The following is a 22,105-nucleotide window of genomic DNA, read 5'->3' as shown; positions in this document are numbered from 1 at the left end:
TAACATTAAGATAGGCTGTCTTGATGCCATAGGCTTTCTAATCTCAAATCCACTGATTTTATGACTGGGCTTGCAGAGGCAAATCAGGAAAGCCTGTCCATGCTCAACAGCACTGCTGGCAGGGACTGCCTTCCCATCAGGAAGTACAGAAGGCAAGTCTTCCTACCCCATGTTACAAAATATTTGAGTGACACTTAATTTTATGAATTTTATGTTCCCCGAACCAAAATTTTGTTCTGTGGAAGCTGGTGATAGAAAACACAATAGATTTTCTATAGTTTAAACGAAGGGATTTCTATTCCAAGAAAGAATCTGTTAAAATAAAGAATCTGTGTTAAAATATAGAACAGAAGTTGCAACATATGAACTAAAATAATTCTGTCAGTCACAGAAGCTTCAGTTTTAACTAACCCTTGAAGGTATAGCCACCCTTCAACTGCACAGAGCCCCTTAGCAACATATGGCTGGAGATCCATCCATTCATGCATCGTTAACTAAGTAGATTATAAAATGAGAAAATGTATTTACAGACTCTCTCTGTTGCCTGCACTAATCAGAAAAAAAAAAAAGCTGAACTATAAATCCCAGGGGAATTGCAGTAAAACCTCTGTCATCATCATAAACCAGTTAATGACGGGCTAGTTTAATCCCATCTAAATCCCAGGGGAATTGTAATAAAACCTCTGTCATCATCATAAACCAGTTAATGACGGACTACTTTAATCCCATCAGATATGGCCTTGTTCTACTATGGTCCTCATGTTACAAGCTGCAAGGCTACAAGCATTGCTTTTCAAATGGATTCTTCCTTTTATTGTACTAATTGCACACCAGGATAGGATCACTGAAATAAATGGAAATCCAATAGTACAGAAATACAATTTATGGCAAAGCAGACTCCAGAGACCTTATTTTACTCTCTTTGTCTCAATGTAACACATTGCCTGGAAGAGAGCTGTGTACAAATATGAACATGTTGCACTGCTGTTTTCTTCTTCTCTCTTTCCTTCATGGAGCTGCAGGGTGAGACTGAAATAAGTTGATAAGCCTACACACTTATGAACGTACATTTATCTTCCTGGATCTTACTATAGGAAATTCTAAACAAAGGAAATACCCACCAACAATTCCGTTGCTTACAGCATTTTTTATTTTAGCTTTGTAATGCCTTTGGGAAACAGATCTAGGTGTTTCTGGACTTCACAGTTTGTCTCTGTCAGAGACAAACTTCCCACTGCAAAATCTTTGGCTAACCCTTAAAACCCAGTTTCCTAATTCACATTTCTCTTCCTATGCATGCAGGTACTTTTTGCTTGTGTAACTCCTCCTCTAACTGGATTGTCTTTCTACTGTGAATATATCTTGTTACAAAACTGATGTTTTTGCTATATTCTGCACATGTTCTGTTTAAAGACTGGCAATATTTCAAGCCACAATTTAATTATTCTGTGTACTTTATGCATTGGTAATTCTGTACATTCAAATCTTCATGGCATGATGTATTAGAGTGATATATGGGTTGACATATATTTTTATCTAACCAATCTGATAATATTTATTACATCTACTCCCCACAATAACATTATGCATAAAAGGTCTCCACATTACCATAACTGGATTTAGGGGAAAAGGGTTGCTTCCTTTGCAATCTTTTCTCAGTGTTCCAAAACCAGATTCTTTCACCCCTAAGTAATACAAGTGTAATTCACTAAAAGTGTACGGGAATACCATCTATTTATATAAGTACTGTGTATTATCTAGCAAATAAAAGGCATGAATAATGAGGGGTTCACTATTTATGTCCACAGTGTAAGAATAGGTAGGAAAAAAGGCACAAAGTACTGAAAGGCTGACTCCCTCAAAAGTTCTGTCCATATGAAGTCATACTGAGAAAGTAAATACAATTTCTAGGATGCACTTTTTTTTTTAGTTTGTTTTATGAATTAGATGTACACATTCCATGTGCACATTAGCAACAGTTTCAATATCAGTAGTTAGTTAATCCCTCCCAAAGTCCACAAAAATTAAGAAACCTATGTCAAAACACGTCTAAAGTGAGAGTGACTGGGATAGAAAGGTTAGTTACACAATTATAGGCATTTTAAAGCTCCCGCTCCTGTTCCCATAAAAATTGTTTTATTTTACATGGGCTGCCTGTTGACACTCCTGTGTTTCTGCTGAGAATATTACAGTTAAAGAATAACCCAAAGGTACACCCAGCTACAGCACTTACATGTTTCAACCTGTGTTACTTTAAAAATGTAATATGGGTTTTAGTCAGCACTTAGTTGTTGGCTCTGCCACAGATGGTCCCCCCAGTGCAAGGTGAACTGTGATGTGGAAATTCCATGCATGGAACGTGATATTGAATTTTTAGTACATCTGTACTGGTTCTGTAATTTTTCCTACCATGAAGACTCCTCATCATGCTCCGTAATCTTTGTAACAGCTACAGCCTCCAGACCCCTGAAAAGCTCAAATGGGAGTAGCCTGTCTGTACTTAGTCATTAGTTACTGCCTTGACTTAACATAACAAAGCAGCTCAGGAAAATAGTGTCTACGTAATTAAGGATTAGCCAGCAAATTGCTGGTTCCCCTATTGAAGGGAGCAAAACACTTCAGGAAAACCAATTTATCTGTATTTTTAGGAGGTGGTACCTCTAGAACAACATTCAGGTTGTATCTTTAGAACATCAATTAGCTCTGATGAGCCAAAATTGGCTTGTATCATACAGTCACAGATACAGAATCATCATGCTAATGCTTCCTTTTAATATTTACTTTGAGACATTTTGCCAGAATTTAAAACATCATTTCTTGATAGCTTGGACTGATCCAAGTTATGGAACGCTTGAGCTCTTTGCACCCTCTTCAGAAGATGCAGCTTGCAGCAGCAGTGCTTGTGCACCCATGATCTATGTAATTTCAAGTGTGAGATTGACAGGAACGTCGTATTGAGCCCACAAAATGATGAGTTTCCAGCTGAGTTGTCTCCCTGGACTGTTCACTGTGTCTTTACCAAGGACGAGGTAACAGATGGCAGTGACACCACTGGAGGCTGTGCCGCAGCAGCTGCTGTCAAACATTCTGTTATGCAAAGGACATGTGGGGAAACTCATAACTACATCAAACTATGCAGAGCAGATTTATTGAGCATAGCATTAACCCTGTTGCATAGAAGCACTTTCTCACTCCCATTGGACTGAGAATAAATTTGGGTTTCCTGCTCCCCAGGACTGACCCAGTGCCTTGCTGTAGGCAGATCTGCACGGCAGGGAAAGCTGTACAGACCTCACTGCAAACACTCAGGTAATAAACATTAAAAACTCTACAAAAATAAAGCAAGCAGTTTAAGACTTAAATTATATTTAATCAATTAAATGTAATTTGTTATTTAATTATATATTTTATAACAATTATTTAATTTAATTATTTAATTATAAATAACTTCATTATTAATTATATTTTATTATTAAATAATTATTAACTTAATTATTTAATTATACTTTTATAACTTAAATTATATGTTACAAGTTCAAGGCTATCATTATCTGATTTCCAAACATATACCCAGTTCCAAATTTTATAAGCAAGCAACAGTTTATGTCAAGCCTCTTATGCTCCACTCCAAAATCCACTAACTGTTTGAAAGTGAAGACAAATGTCCCTTAGGTGGTAAGTTTATAAAGGATCACAAAGCAATCTTTGGACAACTACCATAATAGACCTGCCTAGAGAAAATTTTTGAAGCATCAAAGATGTCATTAACTAGGCTGGATGTTCTTTGTGCAACAGCAAAGGTTATTAGGACTCTATATCCAACAATTTTGTCTGACAGCCCAGTGCCCAGGCAGAGAGTTGACGTTCATCTCTCCCTGCAGGACTTCACAATCACGTCTTTGATTTCATTATCATTCCAGTCTGTATATTTGTTCCTACTATACTGATTTCCAGAAAACTTATGTTTATTACTTTTATTTCTGAATGCAAAGATTGTTTTGCCGCTGGCAACCAGCCACTGCCGGTTTTGCTGGGGCTGTTCAGCTCAGTTTTCATTTATAACGTGCACTGATACACGGGCTTTTATAACTCCAGGTTAAGGTTTGCAAACAACATGAAGAGTGTGCTGCTTCATCCTCTAAATAGAAATACTTTAAAATACAACAGCAATTAAAATTCGGTTCTCGAGTAATGCTGTCTGGGCTACACCGTAAAAATCACTAGATGGCACTAGATGAAGGGCTTTTAAAAGAACAGAAATCTGTTTTAAAATGTTTAAGTATCCACAGACAGAGTAGTAATTGCAGACTTCATCAACGCAAAAGGAACTGAGTGTTTAAAGCCAAGCTTCATCCCACTAATACGACGTACCAACCCCTTCCTAAGGGAACACAACTGCTGGACACCCTCAGCCAAGAAGGCAGAGAGAAGCAATGTGAGTTCATGACATTTAGAGTGCAATTTCAATCTCATTTTTCTATTTTTGGTTCTACCTTTGCCTCTAGCAGGACATGCGTACGCTTCCCGTGCCGAACGGCAGCCAGCCTTGCACAGCACCACCGGCAGCAAGCCGCTTCACTGTCCAGTGTTGTCGTAGGCACAATAGGGAAAACCATGCAGCAGGGACGACTTTTTGCGCCCTAAACTTTTATTTCTCATGTAAGTAAAGCTGCAGTAGTCTCCACGCAAAGCCGATCAAGGTACAGCTTCTCGCCCAAAGCAGTCTGGTGCGCCAGAGCCAGCTGCCCTCATGCACAGCCCCTGCCTGTGGGCAAACAGCGCTGCAGCCTGAGGTGGAAGGGAAAGGGAAAAAAAAAACGGCAAGGGAAAAAGGGGCAGGGCCGCTGTGGCAACCGCCCCCGTCCCGTGACGGACTGAGGGCCCGCCCAGAGGCAGAAAATCATGCCCCGCCCCTTGCGTCTGCCCTCCCCCGGAAAGGGCTTTCCCCCCGCTTCCCATTGGCTTCGCCTCTCTCCGCGTGGTCCAAAACCGCTCGTCTCATTGGCTACAGCTCGGGGTAAAGGGGCGGGGCGGGCGAAAGGTACGGCGGCGGGTGGGGTATTTCCGGTATTGTGCGCGCGCTGGCTCCCGGGACGGTAGCGGCGGCCGCGCGAGGTGCGGGGTTTTCCGCGCGCGCTCCCGCCACCGAGTGGGGCGGGGCGGGGGTGCCTCAGACGGCGGCGGAAGGAGCGCTGGTGTCCGAGGCCCAGTGAACGGGGCAGGATGAGCGGCGAGGATGGAAACGAGGAGTTCTATCGGCAGCTGCAGCTCCAGCAGCAGTACGAGGCCAAGCCAGCCGAGGGCGAAGGCGAGGGCGAGTCCGACCCCTTTACCTACGTGGACCCGGCGGACGGGGCTGCCTACGAGTGGGACTTGGAGAAGAAGGCCTGGTTCCCCAAGGTAGGTACGGGGGAGCCCCGAGGAAGGGGGAGAAGAAGGAGCGGTTGATGCCGGATCTCGTCGGTACGCAGGTCTCCGCATTCACCTACATCGTGTCTGCTGCGGGTCTCAGCAGCACCAAAACATACCTTTTTACAGGCAAAATCACGGTGTCGTCTCCGTCCTTGACCGGCTGCGCTGTCGTGAGGAGCTGCGTGTTGGCTATGCGCCTGGGCAGAGAATCTGTAGAGTTGTTCGGGCCTGGGATGAAGTCACGGTTATATTTGTGGATGTTGATCAGAGGTGCCTGGGATGTGCTTAGGTCCGTGTAGCTCACCACTGAAGTCTCACCACAGTAGCTGTGGCGATCTCTTTGCGGGCAGCGTAGAAATGAATTAGTATGTTATGAAGTCTAGATGAAAATAGAGTAGTGTTGTGTCTCTTTTATTGTTATCTGAGAATTATAAGGGGTGTGTTTTTCCATCTCCTTCAGTCTTAGAAGTGCGCTTGAAAAATAAGTGTATTTGTCTTAGTGGCGTTCCACAGCATGGAAATGTGTTACAGTTTTTAGTTTTTAAAAATTTTGTTAAATGTTTTAACTATGAAACATGGCTCCTCAAGGGGCAAGCCAATCTCCTGATTTGCGAGTGACATAGTAGTTTTCTTATCATATAGCAATGAATGAAGGCAGTTACTTAATTTAATTTTAAGACATTTTATGGCATCTACTTGATGGATGTAATGTGCCAATTCTAGTTTGTGACTGTGAATTCATTGCAATCCAGAGAATCTAAGTGAGAGTGAAGACTGTAGTGCCAAGTTTGAATGCGTGTAAACCTAGGAAGGTGTCTGTGAAGCAGATGGCTTACGGAGGGGTAAAAATGTGAAAAATCCAAACTCAGAAAAGGGAGCAGTGGAGAAATGAGCATTTCTGGCTCCATGTGGGGTGCTATATCCAGTAAGTACAGTAATTTGTAAGAGGGTTCTTCTTGTTTTGCTCCCATTTCTTCCCCTTCTTCTTACCTCTCTTTTGAAATGTGTCTCTTCTTAGTAGCATTTGTCCTTCCTAAGTGCTTTTCTTGTCTGTTCCATCTTGGAGAGGAGATAGCATTAAGGGTTGGACAGGTTAAATAGGAGCAGAAAAGTTCATTAGTGAATATGATGTATAGTAGAAGTTGGTGACCTATCCATGACCCACAGTTCTGCACAAAGATTCTTTACCCAGCTGGATGCCATAGAGTTTTTCTGATGATTACTAACAGAATTTTTTATCCAGATAAACCGAGGAGACTGTTTTAACCAGAAGCTGTACTTCTTTCTCCTTGGGCAGTAATGAAAATTTTAATCTGTTTCTTGACAAAAGATGAAAATATTCTGACTGGTCTGAGTAGTTGTTATCTATAGACTGGGATTGCACTGCTGCTCTGCTTTGGGAATACAGTGTCCGCTGAACTTCCACTAAAGCAAATTTCAAAGCAGTGCAAAAAGTGAATGATATTATCTGCCAGCATTCCCTAGAAAGATTTGGAGACAGTAAAATATTTAACAGAAGCCATTGCAACATTGTTTATTATTTAATTATTTTTATTTCAATGGTACTATATTGATGAATGCCAACTTTTTTAGTGCTTCACAGACATAGCACAAAATAACATGTGAAATTCATCTGCTGCTTGCATCACTTGCTGTGAAAATACAGACGTTGGCTGTCATCTGCAAGCATAGGGTATCTGTTTTTCACTTGGTTATTCTATTCCTTTCCATTTCAGTGGCACCAGCAGTTATTTACACGCTCACGTGTTCTGTAGTATTGTGTTTCTTTTTCTATAAGCCTAATCACCCCAAGCTGCATGACTCTGTATGTGTGTAGGTAGGACTGATCTCTGGGATGTGCTCCACCAGAGCTGAAGTCCCCAGTAAGTAGTTCTGTGACTACTCGTTTCTAGTGCTGTTGGGTGTGACAGGAGTTCCAATAAAAGCCTTGATATGTGTATAAACTCCTCTAAACTCCTCTGTGCTTATTAAAAGACATTTTAAGGTGAAGTAGTGGTAATGATTATATGGTAGGATGATAGCGTTTTATGTTTTTTTATAAAAAACATCTTTGTTACGTAGTGGCAAAATTTTATAGACTGTGGTAGATAATTTGCTAAGAATAAATGGGGGTTTACACAGAATGCAGTTCACCCAGAAGCTGAAAAATAATGCTTTTGCAGGTTTAATCACTAATTTATGAGTAGGTTCTCTGATGAAAATTAATAATGCTGTTCACCAGCAAGTACAGAAGCTTCTTAATTCTCTGGATCTCATCAACTGTGTCACTAAGGATTCACTAAGATGGCTAATGTCAAAGATAATGTACCTGATTAGAGCAGAGTCTTCTTTTTTTCACTAAATGTGGTTGTACTTTGTCTTGATGCTGTGTTATGTCATACCTGTAAGAGCAGCCATATACATTCTTCATTGAGGTGTGTGGCAAATCTTGTTTACCCTAAGAGTTATTTTGTGTTAACCTTTAAGGTTATGGGGCTCCATGGCATCTTGCATTATTCCTGACAAGCCTGTTACTGTCAATTTTGCATTTCTGATTTGTCATAATGAAATTTTAGAGCTCAAACATCAAGCTTCAAATTACTATGGAAGATAAGAGATTACATTTTCATCGCTGACACTTGAAATTGCTCTCTTACAATGGCTTAATGGTACAAAGTTTTGTTTCCTTTTGAATACAAATGCAGCAAGTGCAGCAAAGGTTAGAGTCAGATAAGATTTTTCAAAGTTTAAAGCTCAGTTTTGAGAAAAAATATTTCAGAGTGTGCAACTTCAGAAATTACTTCATAATGTGGGGATGCTGACAAAAGCAGCTGTGCTGTATCTCTTTGCCTGAGGTTGCCAGTGGCTGGCAGTACTGTGTATAATTTGTGGGTTTTTTCTTTTATTTTGATCTCCAAAGAATAGGCATTGGCCAATCTTATATTTTATCCAAATATAGCCTCTCTATATCTATTTGTAGGATATAATGTAAAGCCTATTGCCTTAGAAGCAATGTGTTAATATCTCTGGTTAAGTGCAATATTTACTGCCTGTCAGCACAAATATATGTCATCTCTGGAAATTATTCCACAAAAAGGCAGATGCCTGCAAATGTCAGTCATTCATCATCTGTGGATAAGTTGTTGGCTTACCATCAGTATCACTTCAACACTTCACCACGGCCAGGAGCATTTGGTTTCTGTCCTTCAGGCAGATCCAACTCACATGGAAAGCAGAAAGCTTTGTTTGAAAAATGGCAGAACCTGTGAAATGTTTGTGTAGAAACAACATATGCATATGTATAGAATTTCTGTTTAGGTCTAGTTCAGGTAATGCCTGAACTGATTGTTCTTGTTGTGTGTATGGCTTTGCAAAGATCATTTGAAAAGTTTTAAAATACTTTTATTTTCTATGTTGCCAGATCAGAAAATGACCGTCACCTAACTAACTCTAAAATACAAACCTATATTTATACTACTTTGAAATTTTATATTTCCTAATTTTTTTTCAGATAACAGAAGATTTCCTGGCAACGTATCATGCCAACTATGGCTTCCATGCAGATGAGACAGATACTTCATCTGCTTCTGGTACAGCCGCTGAAAGTAAGCAACCAGTAAGTTCTAAGAAATCAGGAACACAGCCATCAGCCAATGAGACAGGACGAAAACAAACAGATCCAAAACAAAAATTGGAAAAAAGGAAGCTAGAGCCAGGTAAGTGACAAAGCACTTCCCTCTGCCTAGGCTATGACCTGTATTGTACTGAGGGAAAACTGGCAGTTGATCATTGTTATCTAGTATAGCAAAGATAAGGTTATGCTGGTAATTTGCAGAATGATTCTAAAATTGTGTGGTGCTTCATAGGTATCCTCCTGAATCTGTATACAAAAGGGAAAAAAGCAAGGCATGTTCAGAACTTCTCTGTGAGCAAGCAAAACTTCTTATAAATCCGATGGAATATAGACGTTTATGCTCCTATGTTTAATGTATTACCATAACTGAATTAGACTCTTGTATTTAGGGTGGTTTCACGTTGAAGAAGATAGGAACACAAATGTTTATGTGACAGGTAAGTAATAGTGTTTATTTATCTACTTTGAGCTAAAGATGGTAAAAGAGACTCATATATGTCTCTAATATTATCTATTCAATCTGTCATCACGTGCAAGCTACTTAATGTTATATTCATGACTGAGTAATGTCTTTGTGACCTTTAAATTGCACATGTGGGAAAGAAGTAGAATGGACAGATTCCATGCTTTTATCTGTTAAATGGGTTATTCTCTGAGCTGTGTTATTCAAGTCACTAATTTATTCTTCTGTAAGAAAAACAGTTTCTGCAGGCTTTTAAGAGGTAAGATAATGACAAGTTTATGATGAGACAGCAGATCAACTATATGCATCACTTAATCTATAATTATTAGGTAAGAAGGAGGAAACAGTAAAAAAATGTTGGGAACAGAGTGAGAAAGTAAGTGAAAGCTCAAATGAAATTATCTGTGCGCTTATTTATTACAGTGTTTTCTACCTCTTTTGGATGGTGGGGTGCTATCTTTAGATGCATATACTTAGCTACACTTGGTGGTTGTGAACTGTTGCAGGAGTGCATATGCTTACATTTTCACAATCATTTTCAAAAAGATTCAAAAATCTTCATGCAGGCCAAACTAGCATGGGATATCCACATAACTTTCTCAACCATTTTGGTTTTTTTCTTATCCTCAATTCAGAGTTCAGTTCTTAAAATCTTTATACATTATCAGCTACTCTTTTTATTGACTTTGTGAGTGAAGAAAACAGTTGTCTGTTTATAGGTTGTGTTCTTATGTTTGTTTGTTTTTTTTTTGGTCTCTGATACCTAGAAGTGCAGTGTAACTTGAAGGTTGGGCAGGAGAGTTACATTTGCAGAGGTCTTTGTGTCCGCTGCAGTGTTGATGATGTGTGACAAGAAATTTCTAGATGTGCATATTAGGGAGCACACAGATTATTCTGTGCATTACACCTACTATAAAGTAGAAGGATTTTCAGAATACTAGTATGAAGTAATGCTTACAAGGTAAGGCCCAAGGGCAGTGGTTTCTTGCAGTGTATGTAAGTTGTTGTCCTTTTTGATATCTTTAGTTTAAATAAACGCTATGGGAAGATTTGTTCTAAATAAGCTTTTTTTAAAATAGATCATACTTAAGCCTTCTGTTTGAATTTATTTTGCAGGTTTACCTCCAGACATTACGAAAGATGAATTTGTACAAGTCATGTCAAAATGTGGTATCATCATGAGAGATCCTCAGACAGAAGAACACAAGATCAAACTGTACAAAGATAAGGAAGGAAATCTTAAAGGAGATGGCCTCTGTTGTTATCTGAAGGTCAGTGGTGCACTGAAATGAAGTTTTCTGTCACTCTAAAGGCACATATGGCCATTGTTTCAGAATCACGTTCAGAAGATTCTTGAAAATCTAAAGCACAGTTTGGAATATAGCTGTCTGTTTTAAAGATTTACACAGAAAAGCCCACTTAGCTCATTTGTTTCCTCTTATCCAACCTCACCCTCGGTCTGGAAATGGCCATAATACCTGCTGAACATGTCTCTACATGCTCCTGCCTTGGGTGCCAGAGATGATGGGCTGAAATGGGAGGATTGTCACTTTTTACTTTGAAAATATGCCACTGTGTAACCAAAAATAGAGAAATAATGAGCCAGGAAGAAACATACTGTAGTCCTGTATTTACAACTTTTAACTGAGAACTGACTTGGTTCAGAACTGTGCTTTCATTCTTTATTAAGCCTTAACAGATTAGACTGCAGTACTATTTCCTTGTGTGTTGCACTTGTGAATCATTTGGAAAGTTGATGATTGTAAGTGCAGCCGGCTTTACTTCTGCAAGAAGCACAAGGCAGTACTAAATCAAATGGCTTGTAGTCTGTGCTATTTTTGTAATTGTAGTAGTTAGGATGGTGGAGTGCACAAGGATAAACACTGTCTTCACTCTAAAGGACTTTTAGGAAAACATTAAAAATTACTTAAGAGTCTCAACATTTGCTGTTCTTGGAAAAGTGATGCAAGTTTTATAGGAAATCAGTCCATTGAAACCTTTTTATTCTTGCTTTTAAGTTCATCAGCTTGCTTAGATATTGCAGATTCATGTCTGTGACGTATTTGAACAAAATATGCAGCTGTTTTTGGAAGTAATAATCAATTACAACAGGAGTGAAGAAATACTGGGTTTTGATCAAGAAAACAGTGCTAGCTGTGTGTCAGAAGACAGCATTATGGTTTTCAGTGACAGGGACTTGATTCTTAGCACAGTATATTTAATGACATGTTATTGGAATACAATTTGCCATGTGCTTTAAAGTTTGTACTGTGTTTTATCTTCAAATAGAGAGAATCAGTTCAACTTGCTTTGAGGCTTCTGGATGAAGCAGAAATCCGAGGCTATAAATTGCATGTGGAAGTTGCAAAGTTCCAACTGAAGGGGGAGTATGATGCAAGCAAAAAGAAGAAGAAATGTAAAGACTACAAGAAGAAGTTGTCACAGCAGCAGAAGTTTGTATTTTTTATTTCAGTAAAATATTGCTCGACTTCTAAGTGCTATTAGTAAAGTGGTGCATTCTTTCGAATACAGTGCTAAGTTTTGCAAAGGTTAAAGTCTTACCTGATGGTGAAATAGCTTAACTATTGCACAGTTGAAGGGGGCGGACTCCTGAATTAAGTGTTTATAAGATGAACTTATTTGTGATTCACACATTAAATTAATACACAGGGAGCAATGGTGTCTTCAGATGTAGAAGAAAATATTACAACTCTGGGGAAGTAAGGCTCTCTTCCTCTTCAGTGGATGAGAGTGTGCAAGTCCTGTCACAATATCTGGGCTTACTGTTGGAAGGTCATAGCATTCTGGCTGCTTGCATATATTTAGTGCCAGACTGCAGTAGTTGCAAAGGGCAAGAAATGCTTGCTGTTAGGAGCAATAAATTATCTCTGCAGATTTCCCCAGATGTCTCTCTATGTTATAAAATATACTGGGTTTTGAGTTGTACCTTTGTCTCTTAAAAATTATTCTTCTGCCTTTTGGAACCAGGAAGATGCCGATTAAAGAAGAAAAAACTTTGAAAATTTTGATATTTCAATGAAAGCAACATTCACTACACATTGTAAATAGTAATGAAGAAATAGTTAAGGGGAGCAAGGCTGCTTGATAGCTTGTTAATTAAAGCCAGAAATGTATCTGCCCCAAAAATACACTGATGGTTCTTGCTGTAAGAAGTCTCCAGTGTGTAGGCGGGTGTATGAAAATTATGAATTTGCATTTGACAGCAATTTGTGTGAATGAAAGGACTGTGTTCCTTTTGAGTTGAAGAGTTGAATTTACTGGTATAACTGCTCTCATTGGAAATCCAAGTTTTCTTCAGCTAAAGTAGCAGGTACAAGAAGAAACTTAAGATTTCCCTACCCCATCTCAAGTGTATGATCTTGAGATTTAAAAGTGTAAGTAAACGTGTGGGGGCTTTTGTAATAGGATATGAAGTAGGCATTTCTACAAAAAGTAAGATTTGCTGTGAGAAGGCTAAGTCCTAGAACAGATGTGCTGAGTTATGTGACTAGTTTGTGTTAGTGGCTCTACACCGCGGAACTAAATACATCTTGTAGTAATACCAGTGTGTTGATGTGTTCTTACGTGTTCTTTTAAACAAAAGCAGTAAAATTTTATCTAGGGAATAGTGGATCTCATTTTTTCCAGAATAAGTTAGCAAAGAATGGCAAAATACTGTCATTTTAATTGCGCTTGAAAACAGATGGTTCCTTTATCTGAGTTTATATTAGGAAGGAATTAATACTTCATAGATATTTTCTGTGTTTTAAAAAATACTGATAATTTTTCAAAAATTATTTATATTCCCTCTATGAGCCTTTAAGTACCTTAAAGCCTCAAATGCTTTGTAGCAGTTGTAACCTGGGTAATTACTGTGTTTTTTTAGAAGAATAACTTAACTCTTTGTGTCAAAATATATGTTACCATATTGCAAGAAATATGGAATTAATGTTGGTTTTTTTTCAACAAATACTTGTAGAAACTGAAGAGAGCCGCAACAATATCTTCTTACTGTTGCTTCATTTCATTAGACAGCTGGATTGGAGGCCGGAGAAGAAAGATGGGACAACTCGAATGCGGCATGAACGCATCATTATTATCAGGAATATGTTTCACCCCAAGGACTTTGAGGTAGGAATATGCAGTTTGCTTCTGTAGATTGTGCTGTTAGAAGTTAACCTGTCTCAACTTTCTGCCATACATATTGTAGCAAAATTCTAAGTGGATGAAAACAAAATTAAGCAAAATTAAATTGCTGTTTGGGAAGGGTGTTCTCCTGTACCAAACATCTGCTTTAAATTCATTCATCTCTCTCCAAAAGCAAGGAGAAAATGTTAATAAGAATGTGTTTTTCAAGTCGGAGTTTTTCACTGTCTGAAAAACCTCTGTATCTGACAATACTCTTGTCTGGGATGGAAAGAGGAGTAAACAACAGTAATAGTTAGAATGGAGAAATGAGCACAAAATAGCTTTATTTACAAGTAGTATTTATTAAATGCAAGTGAGAGCTGTCTGCCACCTCCTAGGTAGCTTTGAAAATGTAGCATAATAGCACTTAATTTATGGACTTTTAACAGATGGACAGATGTGTACCACTGCTGATGGAGCTAAAATAGAGCTGAGAGAAGAGAGTGCTTGTCTTTAATTAAAGGTGTGTAATTGCTTTGTAGGAGGACCCTCTAGTGCTAAATGAGATAAGAGAAGATCTGCGGACAGAGTGTGAAAAGTTTGGTCAAGTAAAGAAGGTTCTCATATTTGATGTAGGTATTTTTATATGTTGTGTTGGCAGAATTGATGTAATGTGCAAAGGTGCAAAATGTTTAGACTGCTGTAAATATGAGTGGAGCATTCATTTGGGTATGTTTACTTTATGAAAACTTGACTTAATCTTTCAGTACTTTAAAACTTTTAGAACTTAATGTCTGAGCACCTGTGTACTTCAGCCTATGTAAAGGCAGCTAGCTCGTCCTAGGAGCTTGGATGTATGTTACAAGTTTGAAAGTGTATGGATACATTATTTGTACCTAAGCTAGCTGGAATAGAACACAAAAATTGTGTTCTGTGTGCCAGTAGAACAACACATGGAAACTTGAAAACGGAACTTTTGAAACATGATTATGTATGATCAGAATGGAGCTATATCCCAATTGATTTTATAAGACGATATAAAGAGTATTGGAATGAATGCATTAGTTAAAATATTAAATGCAAGTTGCCTGTCCTTACAGAGGCACCCTGATGGCGTCGCTTCTGTGTCATTTAAAGAAGCAACAGAAGCTGATTTGTGCAAGTTGACTCTAAATGGAAGGTGGTTTGGTGGCCGTCAGCTCAGTGCTGAAACATGGGATGGTGTGACGGATTATCAGGTAGCTTTTTGTGGTTCCATTTTATCCAGTGTCTTCCAAACAGTAAATCTCCTTGAATTCTAGGAGTCCTTGGCATTCCTGTCCCCATACCCTTCCCTTGCCCATGCCTGCGTTATTTTGCATCTCTTCAAAAGCTGTAGAACGTCTCCAAAAATCATTGTCAATTATTCAACTTAGCAAAAAATTAGAGGACCTGTTTGAGTACTGCAAATGTCGACTTAGAGGATTAGCCACTGGATATACAGATCATTAGTTCACAGTCAGCTTTGAGATATTTCTGTAATATAAATATTTGTTTATTTTCATCTGTGTAAATACTCATTTTGACAAGTATGACTCTAATGATGTGTATAAACACTTCTTTAACAGGTGGAGGAGACTGCAAGAGAAAGGGAAGAAAGGCTCAAGGTGTGGGAGTCATTTTTAGGGGATCCTGATACAAAGGAGCAGCAAGCTACATCTGATTCGGATTCTGCATCAAGTAGTGTTAAACTGCCTGAAGGGAAACAACCTCCAGAGGTTAATGACACACCTAAGGAGGATGCAAATGATGAAGCTCCTAAGAGAGAGAATAATGGTGGGGGTATTAATGAAGATGGAGCTCCATCCACAGACAGCAGCCTTGCAGGCAGTGATGGTGAAGCTGATACATAACATCTTTAACACTTTATGAAAGCATGATTTTTAGGGTGATATTTGAGTGTATTCCTTTCTTCAGGATGACTTCAGGCAATATTCATACAAATATAGGTGTATTAGAATGTCATCAACTCTGTGCTTTGAAGTTTTCATTTAATGGGGTTCTAAAAGTTTGTATTAATTGGCTGTTCAGGTGAAGTAACTCAAGTTTTCAAGAGCACAGTAAAATTCATCAGGCTTCTTTTGTTCTAACTATGCTTGTCAGTGTTTCATGATGTGAGTGTGAAATATGTTCCAGCCCTTAAGTTTATGTAACTATATGTAACTAATGTAATGCAAAGCTTTTACAAGGTTTGTGGATTGTACTGTTAATTTTCCTGTTAAGTTCCCTTGGAACACAGTATTTCAATAACTTGTGTCCTGGTATGTTGGATCATTTTATGGAGCGTGTGCCGTGATCCAGATAGGGTGAACGCATTTGAATGTGTTGCTGTGTATTAGGTGGCAGATGAGTAGTATCAGGTCACAAGCTTAAAGGAAGTGGCAGACAATGTTGCCACAGCAACCCTAAGGCAAACTGAGTGAAGAGAGGTTATTAAATCACAGCATTCAGCAAATGAAATTTTCCTTCCCCTGTTTAGATCTTCTGTTGATGTTAGAGGCTGGAATTTTCTCAATGAGACTAGATGTGCATGAACACATATATTCTAGGCCATAATAACATCATTTTTACACTCTCATGGTCTGTATGCAGTAGGTATCAAAATAGGCTTTTGATTTTTTGGTGGCTTTATTAGTTCTTGCTTTTATATTAGAGTAAAGGTTTTTTGTATACTTTATTAGCATGATGAATGTGAGTTCTTAACATTTTCATTTAGCTCTGTATGCTCTTCATAGAGTGGGGAGGATCTTCCATCTTTCATAAAATTTAAATGCCTTTGGCAGCTCAAACTGCAGTTTATTGTGCAAAAGTTAGACTACTTTAAAATATGCTTTCAAATAATGCTCTTATATGGAAAAAGCAAGTGGTAGTCCTCTTCAAAATATTTCCAAAAGCAAGGAATAGAATATCTTCTAACTTAAAATATTTTAGTAAGTGGCAGACTTTCAAAAATAACGGGGGGGACCTGTTTTGGGCATAGTCATTCTTAATTTAGAATTCCACTGTTTTGATAAGTAAGGATAGAAGAACATGGATTTAGGCACTAAACAATTAAAAATTCATAGCATGCTGTTTATATGGGTGATTACCAGTACACAATTGCAAGGAGGATCCTTTTAACTTTTTAAATTCATATTGGATTGCAAGAAACTATAGATGCTGTGTTTCCATCATGAGGTAATCAGAATACTCTGAAAATGTTATTTTCAAACCTTGTGCTCTGAGATTACCATACAGATTTTTTTCTTGAATTCTAGATGGTTGTCTAAGTTTATTTTGTTGGGATTTTTTTTAATATATAGTAAATATGTGTAAGTGGCTATGCTAACAAGAGCATCTAAGTTAACACTGCCATTGTGGTTATAAGTTACTTCTTTTGTGGCAAAAATAGCTGTCATAATTGAATTTAGGGATTAAAAGTCTGGGGGCTCATAATACGCTGATATGACAAATTTCCCATTTTGAGTTGCATTATAAAGAAGAGATGTAGCTCTTGCCAGCTAAAAAAAAGTCCATTTTCTCCTCTTCCCAAGTGTGTGGATTGTGTGTTTAGTAAAGCAGGTGTTTGAAGAATTCAGCAAATCTGCAACACTGCGAGGTTAGTAGCTGCACATAGTGGTGTGTTCAGACACATTCCTGGGTTGTGTTTGTTCTGCCTTAATTATTTTTATTGGTAAGAAGCACCACAGACCTTTAAGAGCTGGAAGTGTTCGCATATGAGGGGTGTAGTTTAGTGTGGTGAGTATTACTTTCAGTGCTCCTTTTTTCCTTCCAGCTTCTAGACTCCCGGCTTTAGATCTCTTACTCTTGTGTTTTGTTTGCCTTTTTTTTTAAGGGAGCCCAGTTGTGTAACACTGCACAGTTAAATCACTTGTTTTACAGTGGAATTACAACTGATACAGGGAAACTTGTGGAAATATGTGTAAAACTTGTAATGTTCTATGAAGTCTTATTGTGGTATCAGATATGAAGAACAAGGTTAGTGTTAGTATTTGAAATAAGACTTTGAAAAATAAGGAATTGCTGTATGTGCTGTATGTTCCTCTCTCCAACTGATGTGCAAATCTGGCAAATCTGACTGGCTTGGTGCAGACGTTCAGTGTGCTCTTAGTCCTTTCACCTTCTCCTTTAGACCTCACACTAAAGTAGAGCACCAACAAAGACTGAGACCAAATGTTTTACTGGCTTTCCTATTAACTAGGATTCTTAAGTAATAAAAGCTCTTTTTCCATGCAAATATGTTGTTCTCAAGTGTGGAGTTATACTCAGACTTGTATTTTCCTTTTCTCTACCTCCATTTCCCCGCTAAAATAAAAATATATTTTTATAAACTATTCATTAAGTTATTGAGGCATTTAGTAGTCCTAGGAGAGGTTAATGCAGCTGTGACTCTTTTCAGCAGATTTTCATTAAAACCGAATTCTTTCGATATATTCTTTTTTGAAATTATTTATGAAATTATTTTGAATTTATGAAATTTATATAAATCAGTCTGAACAAAAATCAAGAATTTTCGCAGAAGTAAAAATTGCTGTTTTGAGCTATGATTATGAAATTCTTAAGAGTATAGAGCAGTAATGTTTAATGAGAAATTTTGACAAATCTGAACAAGTAGAGTTGCTTTTTAAACTTAAATATTTTTTCTAGTGATCAACATCATACATAAATTGGTAAGAAATTAAAACCCTAAAGGAATTCTCACTTTTTTTTTTCTTTAATTAAAAGTGTTTTCTATTTACTTTCCTTGCTCATTAGAAGGGATAAAACAACCTTTTTGCTCAGTTTCTAAGTTGTTTTTTTTTTTAGGTCCCATTCCAGTGTTCAAGTATACTGCATGTTCCTCCATCCCTGTGCTTTTGGTGATAGGTTAATTTTAAGAGAATCTCTCTCCTTTCCTCTGTATATGATGGAAATAATAACTAGCAGCAGGCTGAAACAATTTGTGGATAATTATTTTTACTCGGTTTTGAACTAGAGGAATAGATGTTTCTACCAATTTTCAGTGTAATAAAATGGATGTAAAGCCGCTTAAACACAGTACAACAGAGTATTAACTAATCCTTCAGCATAATTTGGCAGAATCACTTTCTGAACCATCCAAAATAATTGCTTAGCTTCAGGATAAATTGGTAGTTTGCTTTAAAATCAAATGCTCTTCAGTGGTTTGCAGGAAGGAGTTGTTATGGAGTTACAGGTATTCACCAGACATGATGTGGCTGGAGGAGTATGGCCAAGGTAGATACCTGGAGAGAAAAAGCCTCAAATTTAAAGGCTTTTTAGAAGGTTTTCTCTTTTCTTGCAGGTTCTCAAATGTTCATATACTGGTGTAAAGAGAGAATTAGTTTCATTTTGCATCAAAATGTTTATCTGTTTCTCCTGCTGGCTTTTCAAAAAATTTTTAATTGAATTTCAGTCCCTTGTACAGCTTAGGTTTTGTATAAGGATTGCAATTCACTTAAAATCTTTAGTATGTTAAATGCAGTGCATTTTAGCTAAAACACGTCCTACACATTATTCAGTTAAGGTTAACCTATTAACAGTTACAAATAATTAGCTTAATTCACTCAAGAAAACTTGAAGGTGTTTGGATGCTTCATAGAAACCCAAACTTGCCATTCATACCTGGAATTCTTGAAACTAAACCAAACCAAATTTGGAAAAAAAAAATACATTCCCTATAGATTTTAGTTGGATTTTTAAATTCTTATTTTTACTTCTGCATTTGAGAAAACATACTGCAGTATGGTAAATGAATTCTGTGAGTTGTGTATTTGTGTTGATTTGACTGTTGTGTATTGTAGTGCTCATTATAGCTGGACATCTTACTGTCAGAATACTCTGAAAGTTCTGTAAAATATTTATAGAATTATGAAATCTTTTGCAGCAAACTGGTTTTTTGCTCATTCTGTAATATGAAAAGTATATTGTTAGATTAAACTTTTCAGTAAGTAAACTCAGAATATTTTCTGACAGGTGATTTTCTTTCAATAAATTAATAATTTTCATTTAAAATAGCAACATTACAAAGCAAGTGCTATTTAAATAATGTCTAGACTTGTAACAGCATCTGAGAATACCTGTTTTTTGTCTTTGATTTGTTTCTTAAAGGGGTTGTGTTTTATACTACCTTTTTAATAAACAAACTCATGAACAGAACAAGTCTCTGCTGATTGGTTTCAAGGTAACGTATTTGTCTTTTTTCCTCAGTGAAAGATACCATAGCATTTGGTGCACAGTAGCTTCAGTTTATAAACCACATATATTAATGTGCTAGAGCTTTCAGCTGGACCCAGTAGACATGTTGCTGGAACTGTAAGTGGGAATATGGTATTTGTTCCCTGTTTATGGATTTGGTCTCAGCCTTCTTCCTGGCTTGGGATGTTAATGGACCTGCCTGGAGAGAAAAGGAGCAGGAGGGATCACTGCAGACACTGTAGTTAAAACTGAGATTGTGAAGAAGTTTTTAATTAGGACAAGTAGAATTTTAGTTTTTATTCTCAAATGTTTATAATTTTTTTTTGCTTCAAAATGCTTCAAAAGCACTGGAAATCAGTCATTCAATTCCTGTACTGAAGAATAGGGATGAAAATCCCATTTTACCATGTAGTTCTTTCTAGGAGCTTTAAACCAATGCCATCTTAACGTGAGGAGAGCTTTAACTGTCAGCATGAGAGGAAGATCTCAAATAAGGTCTTGAAAAGCTTTAGTGGAGGAAGTTTTTCCCGTATGAGATAGAGCAGTGGAGATACTGAAGACTCTTGCCCTGCTGGTGGACTGGAATTCAGTCTGTCTCACAATGAAAACGTGTTTGCGCAAACAGTGTCAATAAAAGACTAAGCACCATCACGGGAACTCTCCCAGCCTGGTAGTTAAGTTGTTCTGGGAAGGGCAGAGGGCGGATTCATACGTATTTAGGCAGAGGGCATTGGATTGTGCTCTCCAGCTTTCTGAATGAGTAAACAAACTCCTAAGCTACTCTGTAAAAGACATAATGTCACCAGTTTGGTGACTAGTTCCTCAGTGTGTTTTTCTCAAGCTGAAATTGGCAAGTTTGCGCCTGTTATAGTGTTTCTGGAATGGCTGAAATTTGCTAATTTTGGTAAACTTGCTCCAAAAAAAACTTTCTTGCTACAGCCCTTATAGAACAAGAATGATTTTTTTTTTTTCCCTTCCCTGTAGTTATTAAAACATATCCAGCAAAGGAAAGTGAGAAAATTGATTATCCAGTTTATCTGGATTAAAAACAGGTGTTTGTTGTTACCAGTTTAAGAGTGAATATTCTGTAACATAGGAAAAATCTTTTATCATCCTAGGCAAGCTTGGTTCATTGCCATATCTCATTTATCATCTTACTCCAAACTTTTCCAAAGTCCACAGTATCCTCTTTATTGTACACACATTGTCATTTAAAAAAAAAAAAAACACCCTAAACCTACTTACAATCCTGTTTTCCTCATTCCTGAAACCTTCTAACCTGGTTGACTTGTTGGAGTGCATTTCATGCATTCTTAGCAGATAGGCTGAAGGAAACGCCTCGTTCTGTGCAGCTGGAGGCTAGAAAGTGTGGGGAGTTCATGAACGTGGCTTGTCTTCTGCTGCAGTCGCTGCAGTGCACACAGAGCTGGCCAGGCCCAGGAAGGATCCCGACCTGCTGGACACAACATGAGTGAGTGTCCCACATCTGGAAAATCTGACTGACAGTGAGTTAAGGTAGGAGAATTCACTGACTTCCTCAAATATTCCCTTATTTGAGAAGTAACTTGATGAGAGGGAATACCTGCTTGTTAAATTGTGGTTTAATACTTGAGAAGTGGGAGTTTTTTTGTTTTTAAAACTTGTTTGAGCTACATAAAATCAAGAATGAAGAGTTCCCTGTCAGATGCTCCAGTGCTGCTAAATTCATACTGCTGGCAAGTGTGGGGAATGTGGAAAATACTGTCATATATTAGGTCTTGTGGTGAGCTGTCAACAGCCACCACTCTTAAGCCTGTGATGACCATGGGCCCTTGTCCACTTAAGGGGAAATAACTTGGACAAATACTTGCACTATTTTGCCATTATTAACCCATTCTAAGAGTAGTGAGATACGGGCTGAGTCCATTTCATCCTGAGTTCTACTTCTACTCTATTTTGGCAATGGTTTGTGTCAGACACAAGTTGGAAGGATTTCTGCCTTTTGCAGACCTTGTGCTGGGTGCTGGAATAATAGGAAGCTCAGGTAATGAAGACCACAGTGCTGCAAATTCAGGTCCTGTCTCCTGGGACATTAGAATTGTTATGCCCATATGATCACTGAGAGGACTGAGATGTAACCTAGGTTATACCCAGCCTTCCTTTGCCTGCTTGTTGGAAAGCACAAGAAAATTTTAAGGGAAACACTGGAAAAAAAAGATATAAATGACCTTTTTTCCTTTAAAATACTTTCTTTT

At 37.9% G+C, this 22,105-nt stretch overlaps 1 protein-coding gene across 2 annotated transcripts; it reads left to right on the top strand.

The window, feature by feature from the left end:
• Positions 1–5,086: 5,086 nt before the first annotated feature.
• HTATSF1 (HIV-1 Tat specific factor 1) lies at positions 5,087–19,775 on the top strand. Of its 2 annotated transcripts, XM_084213112.1 has the most exons (9): positions 5,087–5,400; positions 8,924–9,128; positions 9,436–9,483; positions 10,626–10,780; positions 11,799–11,962; positions 13,541–13,640; positions 14,180–14,269; positions 14,738–14,875; positions 15,245–19,775. In XM_084213112.1, the coding sequence occupies exons 1-9, from the start codon at positions 5,224–5,226 to the stop codon at positions 15,527–15,529; spliced, it is 1,362 nt and encodes a 453-aa protein (XP_084069238.1). In that variant the 5' UTR covers positions 5,087–5,223; the 3' UTR covers positions 15,530–19,775. The 2 variants fall into 2 exon arrangements, with proteins under 2 accessions (XP_084069238.1, XP_084069239.1); XM_084213113.1 differs by lacking the exon at positions 9,436–9,483.
• Positions 19,776–22,105: the final 2,330 nt, after the last annotated feature.

Source organism: Fringilla coelebs (assembly GCF_963513975.1).
Source record: "Fringilla coelebs genome assembly, chromosome: 11".
Classification (NCBI taxonomy): Eukaryota; Metazoa; Chordata; class Aves; order Passeriformes; family Fringillidae; genus Fringilla; species Fringilla coelebs.
This window is presented reverse-complemented; position numbering and strand designations above follow the sequence as displayed.